At 53.9% G+C, this 17,067-nt stretch overlaps 4 protein-coding genes across 4 annotated transcripts; 2 read left to right on the top strand and 2 right to left on the bottom strand.

The window, feature by feature from the left end:
* Positions 1-81: 81 nt before the first annotated feature.
* Positions 82-1,226, top strand: J4E84_006306 (uncharacterized protein; the record flags this gene model as incomplete). Its single annotated transcript, XM_049388897.1, has 2 exons — positions 82-714; positions 774-1,226. 2 exons carry the CDS (start codon positions 82-84, stop codon positions 1,224-1,226), a joined length of 1,086 nt encoding a protein of 361 aa, XP_049243171.1.
* A 2,959-nt stretch (positions 1,227-4,185) lies between these two features.
* Positions 4,186-10,516, bottom strand: NPS6 (NRPS; the record flags this gene model as incomplete). Its single annotated transcript, XM_049388896.1, has 3 exons — positions 4,186-4,240; positions 4,558-9,974; positions 10,022-10,516. 3 exons carry the CDS (start codon positions 10,514-10,516, stop codon positions 4,186-4,188), a joined length of 5,967 nt encoding a protein of 1,988 aa, XP_049243170.1.
* A 1,435-nt stretch (positions 10,517-11,951) lies between these two features.
* On the top strand, positions 11,952-12,711 carry J4E84_006304 (uncharacterized protein; the record flags this gene model as incomplete). Its single annotated transcript, XM_049388895.1, has 2 exons — positions 11,952-12,100; positions 12,159-12,711. The coding sequence occupies 2 exons, from the start codon at positions 11,952-11,954 to the stop codon at positions 12,709-12,711; spliced, it is 702 nt and encodes a 233-aa protein (XP_049243169.1).
* A 47-nt stretch (positions 12,712-12,758) lies between these two features.
* Positions 12,759-16,801, bottom strand: J4E84_006303 (uncharacterized protein; the record flags this gene model as incomplete). The annotated part of the gene is made up of 3 exons (XM_049388894.1): positions 12,759-15,508; positions 15,564-15,800; positions 15,853-16,801. The coding sequence occupies 3 exons, from the start codon at positions 16,799-16,801 to the stop codon at positions 12,759-12,761; spliced, it is 3,936 nt and encodes a 1,311-aa protein (XP_049243168.1).
* Between the last annotated feature and the right edge of the window lie 266 nt (positions 16,802-17,067).

Genomic DNA, 17,067 nt, shown 5'->3' with positions numbered 1-17,067 from the left:
TCGCTTTTAGGTTGTTGTCCTTCGCTTTCCTGCTACTGTCAATCGGGATCTTAGTACCTTTTTAATACTTATACCTTAATCATGCGTACCTCAATCTTGTCCGCCACCTTGGCTGTTGTAGCCAGCGTTTCTGCGCTTCCATCTCCCCAGGAACTTCCCCTGACCAAGCTCATCAAGGCCCTACCCCTCAACATCTTCGCCGAGACACCAAAGTTCGTTCAGCCCGTTCCTCTCGCGGATGCCAAGCGGATATTCGAGGAGCACAATGCCACACAGCCAGAGGAGCCTGCTGCGCAAAACCAAAACTTCCGCGTCTCTACACTCGCTGCCGCTGCAACATGCGCCAACCCCCGCGTCCGCGTTGAGTGGGACTCCTACCCCGACAGCAGCAAGCAACAATTCGTGGATGCCATCAAGTGCTTGATGGGCCGCGCTCCCTCAGGCCAGTTTCCCGCAGCCAAGAGCCGGTACGAGGATCTCGTCGCCCTCCACCAGACCCTGACACCCAACGTGCATGGAAACTCCAAATTCTTGCTCTGGCACCGATACTACACCTGGGTCTTCGAGGACATTCTACGCTCAGAATGTGGCTTCAGCCAAACCATGCCCTGGTTCGACGAGACCAAGTACGCCGGTCGCTTCTCGGCATCATCCATCTTCTCAGCCAAGTGGTTCGGAGGCATTGCCCTGGGCGGAAACTGTGTAACCAATGGCGTAAGTACAACCCCATTGTCCGACACGCCTCCTATAACCAAGCAACTAACACTCTGCAGGCATTCGCCAACCTTGCCATTAACATTGGCCCCGGTTCAGGCAACACGCCCCATTGCCTTGCCCGCAACGGCGATGCCGCCAAGACCCAATACTGCAACTCCGACTACGTGAACCAATGCAACGCCTACGGCGACTTCGCCGGCATGGCCCAATGCGCAGAGGGAGGCCCCCACGCCTGGGGCCACAACGGCATCGGCGCTGTCATGCAAGACACGTACGGTTCGCCCGCCGACCCCATCTTCTGGCTCCACCACGCTTTCGTCGACCGCAACTTCCGCATCTGGCAGAACGCCAACGGTGCTCGTGTCAACACCATCAACGGCAACGACGCATCTGGCCGCGCCCTTACCCTCGACACCAACATCAACGTCTACGGTATTCGCCCTGATGTCAAGGTCAGGGATGTCCTCGACACCACTGGAACGACGCTGTGCTACAAGTACAACTACTAGAACTTGTTTGGCCTTTTGTGTTTAGCGTTGCTTGGGTGGCAGTGCCCGTTTACGCCTTTTCGTGTTCTTAGCGCTTCTGTAAATATTTTATTAGAATGACATGTGTATCCATGAGAACGTCCTGTCGATTGTGAGACTATGTGCGACTGGTACGATTGGGTCGCATGGCCCCTTCATGAAATGAAAGTGGCTGAAACAGGCGAGATTGTAACGATACTGACGGCACATGAGACACCGACCCCATATCCTCATCTTTGCAGGTTCTGACTGTATCTCACGTGAAGATGATTGCCAAAAGCTAGTTGCCTTGTTGTGCCTCTTACTGTAAAGCACCTTAAGAATATACGCGATGTTCTATGCGCGACCCTGACGAATAGTGGCGTGCAGATCTCCAGGGGGAGCCTTTTAGTAAAGCTCACCAGAATCCGCTTTTTATACTTGATGTATCGCTACGATGATGCGACCGAGATTGGTGGGAGTTCGCAATTGTCGATCGCAAAGTGAGCGTTGTGAGCCGTCAGCGGGCACTGCCCTCCACTGACAAAGAAATCCTCAACATCAGCGGCGAGCTCATCGTTCTTGTCCAGTCGCCATCCAAGCACATCTCCGTTTTCACCAAGCGTTCCCGACACAGTCGCACGTTTCAGCGACAAGCACTCCGCTATCTCTTGCAGTACTCGCGGCCATGCACAATGCTGAATAGACCTCAATGACACCTTGGGCTTTTCTTCTGCTGCGTCGTTTGGGCCTGCCTTCCAGGAAATGTCGCGTAGCCTGAGATCCTTCAACGTGGAGCTGTGTCTGCTCAGAAGTGACACCAATGTCTCGGGCGTAGCAGAAAACCCAGACAACGATAATTTCCGTAGTTTGGGCCATGTAGTTTCAGCAGCGAAAACGTGGCGGATGCTCGCGAGTGGTGCAGTGGTGTCCACTGACCCGTTCTCAAGGCCGACTTTGAGACTTTCGAGCTCTGGTAGACACGCAATGAACATCTCCAGGTTTTCCATTAGTAGTTCCAACGTCCATTTAGTGCTTTGGAAGCGCCAGTCACCGGAGAATCCAAAGATCGTGATGTCCAGACTTGTTAAGCAATGTAGTTCACCTGGCTCCCATGAGGTGAAAGCCTGAGGTTGTACTCTGTCTAACTTGAGTTTTCTCAGCGAGGGTTTGCAATATTGCTGTATAGTCCGGAAAGCCTCAACCCCTGGTAGCGCATAGAAAGCGTTGATACCTTCTCCTCTGCGCAACACGGGAGGTACGGGCAAAGCGCGGGGTAGCGCATGTGCCACTTTTCTCACACCTCGGTGGGCCTGCGAAAGCTGGCCGTTCAACATGTGTATGGAACGTAAGTTCTGAAAGCTTCCAAGCGCCTCAAACTGGCTCATTGTTTGTCTTGCGATTCTCTCGTCCTTTACTTTGTCACCATACGCCTCATACTCTCGTCGGTCCTCCGCAAGCTGAGCATATAACGGCTTATCTAGCTCTTGTGAAACGCGACGGCGATGACGGGGCAGGAAAAGACCTGCTGTGAAGTCCCAGTACCATTTCCATTCGTGCATGCCCTCGACGCGATAAATATGCCACAAATTGTCGTCCCAGAAGATGGTCTTGACACATCTTCGAAGTCGATCATTTGCACTGAGCTTCTGCAGGCGATCGATGCTCGCAGTACTGTAGTGGAAGACAATCGTATTGAAGAGTTCTTCGGTGCCTATAACGCACAACTGTTTGCTTGCGAGCCGATAGTTTGGTAAATCCTCACGGTCGACGTATGCTGCGATAAGGCGATGTACCTCTGCGGGAAGGTGTGGTAGTTCCGCATCCATCATGCTGGATGCGCGTACTAGAGCAGAGCGAGAGCGTTCTGTGACATGTGGAGGGTTGATGTGTGATCAAGGTCGCTAGGCAGACGCGGGGCATAATGGAATGCTGGGCAATCACGCTAACCACGAAAGCACGTGCACCGACCCGGACGCGTTCCTTCCCGAGGTCCCGACATCGATATGCTATCTGGACAGTCTAGGAACAGACAAGATTTAGGATAACGGCGGGATAAAATTTTCCATAGAATCACAAAAGATACGAGGCACCGGATTGATCTATAAGAGAGCGCAGATCCTGTCTTCGTCCACCGCCAACCGAGCTAACCCATTTGGGCAAGGAGAGAGCCCCTTGCTTTCTCTTCCCAACCACCGCCTTTTCGCGCACTCAACCACCACAATACGCCACGCTGTCGTCAATCATTCACACAGTCCATTCTTGCACCAATCTTGGCATCGATGCGAGAATTTGTAGCCATCTTCGGTACAATAAAACGCCGAGTTCCAAGCCCCTGGCCCAGCGTCGCAGAGGTCAGTTGGGAACGGCTGGCGCATGCATCCGTGGCAGCTCAGAGCGTCGTGGGCGTATTCCCCTTGACAGTAGCTGTGAAGGAGCGTCTGGTAGTCTTGGCCTGTAGGAGATCAGCCTTGCTAACCAGCGAGTATATCGAGGAACGAAGAGGAAATTGCAAAAAGGTGGATTGGGCGAGGTATCGCGATGGATAATGTACCTTTTCCCCAAACGACTTCGTCAAAGCAATATGTGCGACCGGGTTCGCCATCGCATTCGACTTGGCCTTGAGCGGGAATAGGACCGGTGAGAGCGCCTTGTCTCTTACTCAGTCCTTGTGGAGGGGCCGCTGCTGCAAAGACGGCGAGAGAGACGATTGTGAGAAGTAGATTCATGGTAGCAGATTTTATATCGATCGATGGGCGATAACAGCGTATATCGATGAAGCGCAGCTGGTAGATGTGTCGATTGAACTCTCAAACGACACATCCGTGGTATATGTACGATACCAGCCGGTTTGACCTAACGAGAGGAGGCATAGGGCAAATGTCAACAACGTCCGGTAACTATCACAGTCTCTCATGTCCGTCTACTCTACATCAAAACCGACTCTTGTAGCACGAAGACGCTATTCGAGATGAACTTCGTCACACTTGGACTCGATGACAAGCACGTGCGTAACGCTACGCGGACGAGTACCATCGCATCACTAGGAACTCATATCCGCATGGTGCCTAGTCAAGGAACGCTGAGCCACGACATACATCTATATTGACCCTGGGGAAAAGAAATTGCAGCGTGATTGTACTCGGCGGATGATGCCCAACAGTATTACGAAGCTGATGAGGCGTGGTACGCAAACCAAGGGAAGAACGAGTGATATCGAGCCAAGTCACGTACACAATCACAATTCAGCGGGAGATATCAAAGTTCCAAGGAATTAAATGGGAAAAGGTTACAATCACACTAACGCCTACGCAAACACCGAGATGCGACTTACATTACGCCCTCGAAATCCTCCAAGCTCTGCTTGCCCTCATCAACTGCATCTCCACCATCGAAGATCTTCTCTCCCGCCTTACCCTTCATCAAGCACTCCAACGCCTCACCAACCTCCTTCAACACACCCCTCGCCACATCCTTCCACTCCTCAAAAGTAACAATCTCAATACCCAACTTCTTTCCTCCGTCCTTGACAAAGGCCTGACACTTCCACTCCCTCAACGGCTCACCATGCGGATACAGCGTTTCGAACTTCGCCTCAACGCCATTGCCGAACGGCAGTTCTTCGACCCAAGCAGGTGCTTGGTGGACAACTGTATCGAACCAGTTGACCTTCTTAGCATCCCACTCCGTGCAGTTCTCCACGATCTCCGTGAAACCCATGGACTCGTAGGCTGCGGAGGTAATGTGCTGGTGCTGCACAAAGTTCAACAGGTCGAGGTACGTCCAGCTAGACTTGAAGGGTACGCGGAAGGGAATGTACTGCCATGTCGGTCCAAAGATGCGATCAGCGTTCGCCGCGCCGATGTTTCTTCCCGAGACGACTTCGCCAAAGACTACGTCTCTGAGACCAAGACGCTGTGATAGAACGAGGGCCCATGCAGCGGTTGGCAGCGACCCGATCGTGATGTTTGCCGGGCGGGCAGAGATATCGAACTCCATATATACATCCGCGGGACCGCGGTGTGTAAGTGGAATATCGGGCGTCATGACAGACATCTGGGAGCCGGACAGGAGGTTCTGCCAGTAAGGAATGGCTTTTGGCATGTTGTCTAGAACCACGTGGTTTACGTGCTTGCTGAATGGTATCGTCTCTGGTACGTCGGTGCCTGCATATAGCGCGGAGAGCTGCTCGTACAGGATGGGAAGACAGATCTCGTCGTATTGGGCATGGGAGATGCGGAAGACGAGGGTTGAGGCGCCGGTCTTTGCGCTTGTGAAGAGGGTGAAGGATACGAATGACGAGCCATGCGGCTTGGGTGCTTGGATGTCTTGTTTTGTGAAGGCTTGGGCGACTGTGTCGATGTCTTCGTTGTCTGGCACTGCGATCTCGGTGTAGGGAACCCGCAGAGACGACAGCACCACGCCAAGTACCTTGCTCTCGTCTTTGACGAAGACAGTACGCAGGACTTCGTTGCGTGCTACGAGATCTTGGCATGCTTGCTCGAGCTTCTGACGATCGACTGGTGTGACGAACTTGATGAGTTCGTAACGAAGTGAGTAGCGTGGCAAGTCCACGGTACCCTCGACAGCGAGCTGCTGGAGCGGTCTTGCAGGGTATATATCCGCAATCTGCCATGTCTGGTCTTGCAGGTATGCGCCGATGCGGTCGGCACTGTATAGCGACGCTTCCTTGCCGAGCGCGGCGAAAGGCGCATCGATGTTCACGTTAGTCTGCGATGCATTTGCTTCCTCCGCGGACGAAGCAAGCTCGGAAAGAGATTGGCTTTGGAAGACCTGCGCGACGGTGATGTTGAGGCCTTGAGCGCGCGCATCAGAGACGAGACGCATGGCACCGATGGAGTCGCCTCCGAGCTCGAAGAAGCTGTCGCTGCCGTTGATCTCGCTCTTGGGCATACCAAGAATGCGGCTCAGGATATCCAACAGCTTATCTTCCTTCTCGTTGCCGGTCGAAGCCGCCAACTCGGATAAAGACTGGCTCTGGAAGACTTGCGCCACCGTCAGGTTCAGGCCTTGTGCGCGCGCATCGGACACGAGGCGCATCGCACCAATGGAGTCACCACCCAGTTCAAAGAAGCTGTCGCTGGGCTTGATCTCCGCCTCTGGCATACCGAGGATGCGACTGAGAATACTGCACAGCTTTTGCTCGTTTGGCGACGACGCCTTTGACTTGGCATCTTGAGTCGGGCTGTCGATTGGCGAGGTGCCTACACCACTGTCGCTCATGACATCTCGCGGCCTCATCGCCTCCGCATCTCGTGCTTCAGCGGGATCGAGAACAGCGACATCGCCCAGCTTGCTCTCGGGGTTACCCAAGAACGCCGTGATGATGCGGTTGAACACGACGAGTACCCGCTCCATAGCGTCCTTGCTGATGCACTTTGAATCGAAGCTGGCCATGACCAAGAAGCCGTTCTCGTCCAATGTGCACACGAGCATGAGTGCGTATGTGTTGAATTTGAGTGCTTCACGTGCAGCTTCCGCGTCATCAGCGGGGAGGAACGTGTTGGCAGGGGCAGTCTCCATATCGACAGGAGCGCCGTCATCGTCCTCCCTGGGATGCAAAACAAGACCCGTGCGCAGATCGCATGCTACACGAGCATCCTTGCTTAGTCGGCGGATGTTCTGCAATCCCAAGTGCTCGTGCGGGATCTGCTGCACGGTCTGCGCGTGAACGGCTTGTAGGTACTCCGCGATTGGTCGGTCGAGGTTCAACCGGACGCGAATAGGAACGGTTGTGATCATGGGTCCTTCAATTTCCACAATCGCGTGTACGGGCGCGGAACGACCGGTCAACGTCTCTCCGAACACGACGTCGGGGTGGCCCATGTACAATGATGAGGTCAATGCCCAAGCTCCGCGGATGATGGTTGCCAGAGTGAGCTTGTTGTGCGCTGATGTTGGAACGGTAACGTAGTGTTCGAGTAATGAGTCGGCTTGGGTGACATATCCCTTCTGCGGTAGAGGAGGGAATTGATGCGGATTGACGCCGTTCAATCGCTCTTTCCAGTAGTCTCGGGCTACAGCCGGGTCAAGGCTGGTGAGGTGCTTGATGAAATGCTTGAAAGATACAGGCCTCTCCGTTGTGAGGCCGTTGAAAGCGCGGTTGATGCGATCAAACACGAGAGGCATGGACCATCCATCGTAAACAGCGTGATGCATCGTGATGACAAAGTGAGTCTTGTCGCTACCAGCTTCTTGAGCGAGACCGTAGCGGAAGAGTGCAGTTCCGAGATCCATAGCTTCTTCGCGGTCGCGTCGAAGATACTCTGCTGGATCAGAGCCATGCTCGCGCAGAAGCTTGCCGTCCTTGAGGACAACCTGGAATAGGCCGCGACCAGAGACGTTGACGATTCTCGTGCGCAAGATGGGCGAGCCCTGAACTGCGACATCGAAAGCTTTCTTCAAGCGCTGAGCGGTCGCTAATGGCAATGTCGCAACTCGCTGAGCGACATACGCATCCTGGAACTTGGCCGAGAGAGCCATCAGACCTTCTTGAAGCGGCGTGCAAGGCAGAACGTCCTCGACTTCGTCAACTTCGACACCACATAGTTTGGCAGTTTCGGCTTGTGCCGACTTCGCTTCCCAATCCTTTCCAACCAGCGAGAAAGCAGGTACGTCGTTCGTTGCTTCTTCCGACAACGGTGTTGCCTTGGCTGCCATAGCCGACAGGGTAGGATTCAGCATTATGTCTGGAACGTGTAGCAACAACCCAGCTTCTCTCGCAAGAGGAACCAGCCTCATCGCTCGGAGCGAGTCTCCGCCCATACTGAAGAAGTTGTCGTTGGCACTGAAGTCCGCTTCTCCTCCGAGAAGCTTCGCCCATAAGGAACGGAGCTTGAGCTCCGTCTCGGTGGTAGGCTCTTGCTTCTCAGATATCACTGAGTTGAAGCGCCTGAGATCTTGGCGTGTGACGGAGGTACCGATCTCGCGAAGTCGCTTCCGGTCTGTCTTGCACGACACTAGTAGTGGCATCTTCCAGAGCGGGATGTAGGCGCTTGGCACCATGTAGCCGGGGAGGTCGATAGCGAGTTGCTTGGTCATGGCTTTGAGAGCTGACTGGAACTTGGTGGTGAAGCTTCCAAACACGTTTCCATCCAGATGTCGCATGCCGTTCTTCTTCTGCTCGACGAGGAAAGCAACGAGCGTCTGTTCACCACCTCCGCTGGGCTTGATGACTTCGACAGCGAGTTGAGTGTCCGCGGGGAGATGCTTCTGCATGTTGAACTCAATCTCAGCTAGCTCGATGCGCTGGCCTCGAAGCTTGACTTGCTGATCTTGTCGTCCAACGAAGATGGGCTCACCGTTGCCATCAGGGTCGAAACGTACTAGATCACCGGTCTTGTAGATGCGACCATGTCGGCCCGGGTAGCTCTTGCTACCTTTGAGCAAGAACTCTGGGTCTTCGATGAACACCTCCTTCGTTTTTGACGGGTTGTTGAGGTACCCGTCGCCAACGATGGGGCCTTCGATGAGCAGTTCACCGACCGCACCCACAGGCACGAGCTTGTCGTGGTCTTCAGGCTCGGTCAGCCAAATGGCGCATCCCTTGCGCTTGCCCATAGTAATGTATGGCTTAGCGGCCACGTTGTCGTTGATGGTCGCACCAACAGTGGCTTCTGATGGTCCATAGGCGTTGACGACCCTGGTTCTTTGACCCCACGACATCGCATCGCTGGTCGATACTCCTTCGCCACCTAGCGCGATGGAATCCAAGTGGTCAAGGATGTCTACATCAAGCGTACGAGCAACTGACGGAGTCATGCCGGCGAATGTCACGCGCATGTCGCGCATCGCGCCACTCATATCGTTCATACGACGCTCATCGGAGGGTGTGCAAAGCGTGGCGCCGTGAGCGAGAGTGCAGAGCATCGAGTCAATGCACACGTCAAAGGCATAACTCGCAAAATCCAGCACGCGAGAATGCGATCGATAGCCCACAGCGTCAGCGCGCGGTATCGCACCAGACGTGTACTGACTGTGCGTAATGATGCATCCCTTCGGAAGACCCGTACTTCCACTGGTAAACTGGATGTACAACGGCTGGTCGGGTGATACTGGTGCGAGAGTGGTCTTGGGTTGCTGCGCAGCAGCTGGAGAGTACACCTTGTCGAACTTGGATGCGGAGATGGGGATGATAGTCGCCGATGGGGCGACACGCGCAGCTAGTGTAGACTGAGCTTTCGATGAGATGAAGAGCTTCGCGCTGACTTGCTGCACTACTGCTCGTAGGCGGCCCTCTGGTTGTGCTGGGTCAAGGAGCGCGAAGCATGCGCCGGCCTTCATGACAGCCAACACTGCAACTGAAGTCCATCGCGACTTCTCAAAAAGTACCGGAATGATCTGACGTGGCGAGTCGTCCAGCAGTTGCAGGGTCTGCGCCAAATCGGTAGAATAATCTTCGACTTGACGATATGTCAAAGTGCCATCCCAGGCCTCGATGGCGATCTTCTCCGGATTGAGCGCCGCCTGCTCCGAAACCTTCTCATGCATGCAGAACCTCAACTCTGGCTGTAAGGGATAGTTCCAACTCCAGAGCTCATCGAGTTCCTCGTCGGTAACAGGCATGAAGGAAGAGAGGGTGTGATCAGGGTTGCTGAATAGGGTATCAAGAATCGAAGCAAAGAAATGAAGTTGCGAAACGGCTTGGTGGCGAGACATGGTCGTCGTCTGCCATCTTGAACTGGCATGAAGAGAGCCTCCCTCCCTTCTGAATGATACTTCAAAAGTCCACTGGGTCATGTCAGTCGTGTTAGGGAAATGGTTGGGCTGGTTAATACCTCATGTAATGATCCATCGTTGAGGAAAAGAGTAGCATTGTGCGCATCATAGTCCTTTGACCGCACATTGCTGATCTGCGACTTCAAACTCCCGGCTGTTTGGTGGCTGGCGAAGTTGATATCGATTGTGTTGATGGATTGCGAAGCCCGATCACGGCCATCGACCGCGCCCCAAGTGAATTGATGGAAGACATCTCTCTGGCATCGGTGTATGAGTACCGACCATGCAGCCAGAACAGTATCCACAACAGCATCTGAGGTGAAGTCGCTGGGTATTAGTGCCCGAATCTCGTTGGCTTTCGAGCTGTGGCCGTTCGCATGCAGAACGTCATGGTCGCCATTCTGGGTTGCGGCCTGCTTGTGCGTCTTCGAGGCGCCATTGCTTTGCACCTTCTTCGCAACATGCTCCTCTGGAGCACCGCCGAAGTTTGATACATGCTCGCCGTTGCGAAGATGCATCTTGTCGCCGCTCAAACTGCTATGTGGTCTCTTCATGGCGAGGTTGGTATATATTTTTGGAGAAAGATGTGGAGCTGAGGAAGACGTGTATGTTTCCGAGTCCGATGAAGACCCCGGATACTTCTGTAGCAATAGCCAAGCAGTGCAAAGCCGCGAGTCCACCAAGTTCACCCACGATCTTCCGTCTCTCTCACAAACTAACCTCTCCACACATCGCGCCAGGATGAATCTCCGGCACGAGCACACCAGACCGCTTCAAGTGACCCATCATCCTCGGTCGGACAGCCGTCGGCGTCATAGTTTTCTCTTACGACGCAGAAACAGGGTCCACTATATCGCGCCATTCTGTCTTTCTCGATGCAGGCTGTATTGCGCATCGCCTAACGTAAACACGGAGGCGATGTCACCAATGTGGGATCAGGCGCAGTACCACGATTTAGCCGTAAAGAAAAGCCTCGTCCGCCCCTGCACACCCATCCCCACACTTAGCGGATCAGATAACTCTAGCGTGAAAGGCGGCGTCATGAGGCTTCATCTGATAAATTTGATGATGTGGTATCGATGCAAGCGCGGAATTGCCCGATGGAGTAGGAGTCATGCAGGGTTACGTCTTTGGCGCTGCAGATCTTTTTCCATCTGATAACGGCCGATGTTCGGAGAACTACTCGCGTCCAATTACAGCAGCAATGACCGTTGCTTGCATCGATCGACAGCGTCCACCGGCTTTAAGTGTCGTGCATCATTCGTTAGGGATGTTGCTGGTTCAGTGAGAAGGGCCGGCCTGCAGTATGCACGCCGTACATACGGGATACGGCCATCCCACGCGTGAACGACACGGCAAATTCTCTTGTACGCGCTGATCGCGGCAAGAGGTGGATATGTGCATGGCTATGGTATTTCTCGGATTTGGCGCTCTAGGCGTCATCCGGTTGTACGACGGCACATCCCTCGCCGTGGCCGGGAAGTTTCGCTAAGGACGGATCAGATAACTTTAATCGGCACATGCGAGGGGGAGGCTCAGGCAGAACGGCCGGTACGCCTCAATGGAGAAGGTCTGGTTGTCGTCGGTGGCGTGAGGGTTTTTCGTGTCGTAATGTGGGTCTCGCATTCTAGTTTTGCGCCCTGTAATTTAGCGTTGCGAAGCATGTGGTAGTGTTTCAGTGACAGCCGAGGAATTGGCACAGTTATGGTGCCCGCCCTCCAACTGCTTGGTATCAAAGTATGTTGTATGCGTGACTGACGATCTCTGAACCGCAAGGCTGGGCATCGAGAGTGGATCGTTGAATCCGCGTGGTTAATGGGCGATAATGCTACCAAGTTCATGTCTTTGGGTCGAACAGTCGCTGCAGCTGTCAAACGTTACCAAAACCTTTTGTTTCTAAGTTTACATCTTGACTGGCAGGCGGTCTAGATCCTTCCCCGCTGCTCGATCATCCAAACGACACTATACTAAGTTGACGAATCGTTCAATATGGGCTTCGTAGTCCTCCCCGCTCTTGTGCCAGACATTAGCGCCGTGTACGACGTGCACTTTGCGGCCTTCAAGGACAGCCCGATCACGCGCGCGCTGTTTCCTTCGGCTACCGAGCAAGATTTGACAGATTCAACTTCCGAGTTTCGGTAAGTGCCGGTCATTGAATCGCGTTGACTGTCGGACGTGTGGACTGACTAGGAGAAGAAAGGCTCACACCGGCCATGTCTCGGAGTACTGGAAGACAAGTGCAACGCAATACACCCTGAAATGTGTCGACACCGAAACTAACAAGATCGTTGGGATGGCGCTTTTCGACGTGTACATCGCGCCTAGTGATTGGAAGAGAGGCGAGATTGGATGGCTGGAGGGCAAGGAACGTGAACGGGCCGAGGCACTCGTGAAGCCGCTTTGGGACGCGAGAGAGAAGCTGTGGCTCAATGAGAGATACGTCTACTGCCACGTCATGGCTGTGCACCCGGACTACCAACGGCGGGGCATTGGCGAGTTGCTGTTCAAGTATGAGACCGACATTTGCCGGCAGACTGGGTTGCCCATGTACATAGAGAGCTCCAAGCAAGGCATCAAGCTCTACGAGAAGATGGGAAGCAGAAGATTGAAAGAGAAGCTGGTGCACAAGTCGGAAGACATTACTCCGGAGAAGACCAACGGCGCGAGGGAGGACCAAGAGCTTCCATTGTTCGTCTGGCTGCCGGAAGGCGCAGAAAAGAGACTACCAAAGTCTGTGGAGCTGGCGTGAAAGTGACATGGTGGAAAGCGATATAAAGATACATATTACGAACAAATCTATCCAAGCATCTGGTGAAGAGCGTTAACCCGGTAGCTCTCACTGCGCTGTACCAATTCCTCGTGACGTCCTTGATCCACTACTTTACCTGCTTCGACCAAGAAGATCACATCAGCCCTAGCAATTGTCCTCAGTCGATGCGCGATGGCGATGACGGTCACACCGTGACCCTTGACGGCCCGTTCGAGGCCTTGCTCCAAGGCCTTCTCACTCTCCGCATCTAAGGCGCTCGTACTCTCGTCCAACAGCAGCAACTTGGGCTTACGCACAAGAGCTCGAGCAATGGACAAACGTTGACGCTGGCCGCCAGATAGCTGATTGCCCTTGGAGCCACACTCCGTGTCATAGCCTTGGGGAAGATCGATGATGGTGTCGTGTATGTTCGCCAACTTGCAGGCTTCTTGAATCTCTTCGTCGGATGGTGTGTGTCCAGGTCTTGCTCCTAATCCAATGTTGAACTTGATACTTCCTTGGAAGAGAATGTTCTCTTGGGGTACATAGGCGATTTCATCGCGGAATGACGCGCCATGGTGCCGAGAGATATCGAGGCCGTTGATGGAGATGCTACCGGAGGAGGGAGAGTAGAATCGTTCAAGAAGGGCCAGAACAGTACTCTTACCTGCACCAGATGGTCCGACCAAAGCGCAGAATTGACCGGGCTGGATGGTCAAGGAAAGAGATGTTAAGACCGGCACACCAGGACGTGCTGGATAGGAAAAGCCCACGTCTCGGAAGATAACCCTAGCACCACCTTGCGTGGTAGGTGGTATTGGCGATTCAGCCAGTGCCTCGATATCGTTCTGGTTCTTTTCCGAGAGACTGGGGTCATTGTGGCGATCCGTATCAGGTCCATCCTTGCCCAATTCGATTAGTCCGCAAATGCGCGACATTGCACTCTTGGCCTTCGAGATCTCAGGTGCGAGGGTGAACAGCTGACCCCATAGTTGTGCGGAGACAAGCATGGCGATGAGAATGACGAAGAACTCAGTTTGGGTGTACCTGCCTTCGATGATGTTCTTAGTGCCCCACCAGTAGGCGAAAGCGTAAATGAATGTACCACAAGAGTTGGCGACGGCCAACCAGACGTTGGTCTTGAAGCTCTGCTTCACCATCTCCTTGCGTGGAGCCTTCAGCGATCGTCTGTAAGTTGAAATGATCTCCTCTTCGATAGAGAGTGCATGCACAGTCTTGATGTTAGAGACAGCTTCGATGGTAACACCGATAGAAGAGCTAAAAGCTCCAGCGTGCTTTGCGGCGAATTTACCGATAGCACGCAACTGCATGAAACCGGCGCCCAAGAGAAGTGGTACGACGACGAGGCAGACAATTGCGATTCTCCATGCGAGGATGTGGGAGAGGATGATGGCGGCTATGAAGTTGACAACGACGGAGAAGAGTGTGCCAATGATGGAGCCGCTGAAGCCCGCTAATGATTGGCCATCCTTGGTGATAAATTCGAGGAGCACGGTCGGGCTTCTTGATTCAGACTCGTGCCATTGTAGCGGCTGTTGGAGTAGCGTGTGTAGAGATAGGTTGCGGACCTTGTAGATCAATCGTTCGGACAAGAGACCAAACGACGCCCAACTGGTGAAATTGGCCAGGAAGGCGACACAGGCAAGCATGAACCACATCCCAGAGAGGAGTTCACCTCGAGAACGAACATACTCGGGCGTGTTGCATGGAGACATGGTGCCCATGATGTTACCAAACAGGAGACCCGATCCGCAGTACTGGCCACCTACTACCAGTGCTGCCAAGAAAGCCAGCATTACGAGAAGTAGGTACGGTCGCGTCAAAGGAAGCATTGTCTTCCTGATAGAGCCCGCAATGACGACACCCTTAGTGTGCTCGACAGCTTCCGCGGCATTGGCGTCGTTCGCTGGTACAGCATCGGGCTCCTGCGCACTTAGCGCCAACTTCTCGTTGGTGATAGAATCGGCGTCACGGGAGTCTAGACTGGTTCTTGAGCTGGTCGCACCGTCGTCAGATTTGACGGTTTGGAGGTGAACCATGTCTGCGTATGACCCTTCCAAGTCCATGAGTTGATCGTGGGTTCCTTGTTCGATGATGTCACCCTTCTTCATGACGATGATCTTCGCTGCAGCTCTGATAGTGGACAATCGATGAGCGATCGAGATCACTGTCCGGCCGCGGGAAGCCCGTTCAATAGCAGCTTGAATGCGCTGCTCACTAGCTGAATCTAGGGCAGCGGTGGCTTCGTCGAGGATCAAGATACGAGGATCGCGGACCAGAGCTCGGGCGAGAGCAATACGCTGCTTCTGTCCACCACTGACGAGACTACCACTCGAGCCAACCGAGGTCGCGAACCCGAACTCCAGGCGATCGATAAAGATAGCAACATCGGCGAGGTCCGCAGCATCTTTCACAAGTTGAACGATCTCTACAACTTCAGGACCAGCCTTCTCGGCGACTTGAGTAAGATCCTGGCCGCCCCTGACGTCTTCCGCAACTTGAGCGAGGATTCCGCTCAGCAGCGTTTTCTCGAGATGGGCATGAGGCGGGCTGTTGACGAGACCGAGAGCAATGTTCTCCAAGATGGAGCGATCAAGAAGTGAAGGTTCTTGTTGGACGAGACTGATGAAACCTCGGAGAGACTTGATGTTGATGTCTTTGACATTGCGGCCGTCTAGAAGTACATCGCCAGATTCGGGATCATAGAATCGGCTGATAAGACTGGCGACTGTGGACTTGCCGCTTCCGGAAAGACCCACGATAGCAGTCAGTTTACCTGAGTTAGATGGTCAGCATCTGTAGTTCCATTTCGTTCCATGCAAGTGACGTACCAGCTTCGCATGTCAAGGAGATACCGTTCAGTACGGGATGATCAGGCCTTGAACTATACGTGAACGCGACGTTGCGGAACTCAACAGTCCCATCAACATGAGTAGGCTTCTCCGCGGATGACGAGGTGTTGTCAATGGTTGGTTGAGTCTCGATGTCCTTGCGCAAGCGCTCGAAAGCTGATATAGCCCCGCCAAACAATGGCAACATCGGCGCAATCTGACTGAGAACGATGGCACCTAGTATCGGAAGTTAGCATCGGAAGACTCAAACGATCGGTAAGATACTGACCATCGAGCAGAATGAACGTGACGGTGTAGATCTCTCCGATAGTTGCACTGCCTTTGCCCTCGAGAGAGTCTGCGATCCTGCGACTACCCTGCCAGTAACCTAAGGCGCTGGCCGAGAAGGCGATGAAGTAGAGCAGACCAGCTTGGACCGCAGCGGTCGTGGCCTTCTTGACACCTGCCTCACGAGCATCGCTCAAATGGCCCTCGAACTTTGCCTCTAGCCTGGCATTTGCACCAAGCGCATGCACGAGGCCTACATGACTGAGCGCTTCAGACGCGATGGCGCTAGCGGACCCAAAGCAATCGCCGACCTTGGCAGCATACTTGCCAAAAAAGTGACCGCCAACCACGGCCATGAGCAAGAATGCAGGGATTAAAGAGACGAGCATGCCAGCGATCTCGGCATTCTTGATGAAGCCAACGATGTAGGCCGTGACACAAAAGGAGAGGCAAGTCAGTGCCACGCCAACCTTTTCGCCAGTACCACTCTCGATTGACTGGATGTCGCCGTTGAGTCGAGAAGACACTTCTCCGGCCTGTAGGTTGTCAAAGAAGGCCATGTCCTGTCGCAGCAGGTTTCGGAGGTAACGGTCTCGGATGCGCTGAGCTAGGCGCTGTGATGCCAAGTTCCAGCATACAAGGTGCGTGTAGATGCAAGTGAAAGTGCCACAAGCAATGTAGACGAGCAGCAGGATCTTGGGCGTAATGTTGGCTTCTTCAGATCCGTTAGAGCTACCTTCGCGGTTGTTGCATGTCGCAACATTGATCTCATCGACCAATTGGCCGAAGACGATTCCGATGAGTGGGAATGGTACGCCTGCTGCAATGGCAGCTATTGCGCCCACGAAGACCAGTATCTTGTCGAGCCATGTCGGGTCTGCGTAGAAGAGGAGGTGTAGGAAACCAAAGAAACGCCTGATAGAGGCCCCAGAGGGCTTACTGAACGGCATTGAGCCTGCGAGACGTGGTTAGGAGCTCAAGAAGGAGTATCTCGCGCCGTATGCAGTGGTGAAGCTGCGCGAAGACGCCTGCATGAGGTTCACCCCCCGGGCGCTATGGCCGCGCCAGGAGGCGATGGCCAAGATCGACATGGTGCAGCAGCAGGGTCAACTGCTAGCACAGCGTGAAGGGGCATAGCGTCACGTGAAGAAGGATGCGTGGTGGAAAGTAGTGTGGGCCGGTGTGGTTCGTGTGTGGAGGCTTCAGGACGTGTCAC

The sequence above is a fragment of the Alternaria hordeiaustralica genome, assembly GCF_023758085.1.
Source record: "Alternaria hordeiaustralica strain BMP 2776 chromosome Unknown scaffold_12, whole genome shotgun sequence".
NCBI lineage: Eukaryota > Fungi > Ascomycota > Dothideomycetes > Pleosporales > Pleosporaceae > Alternaria > Alternaria hordeiaustralica.
This window is presented reverse-complemented; position numbering and strand designations above follow the sequence as displayed.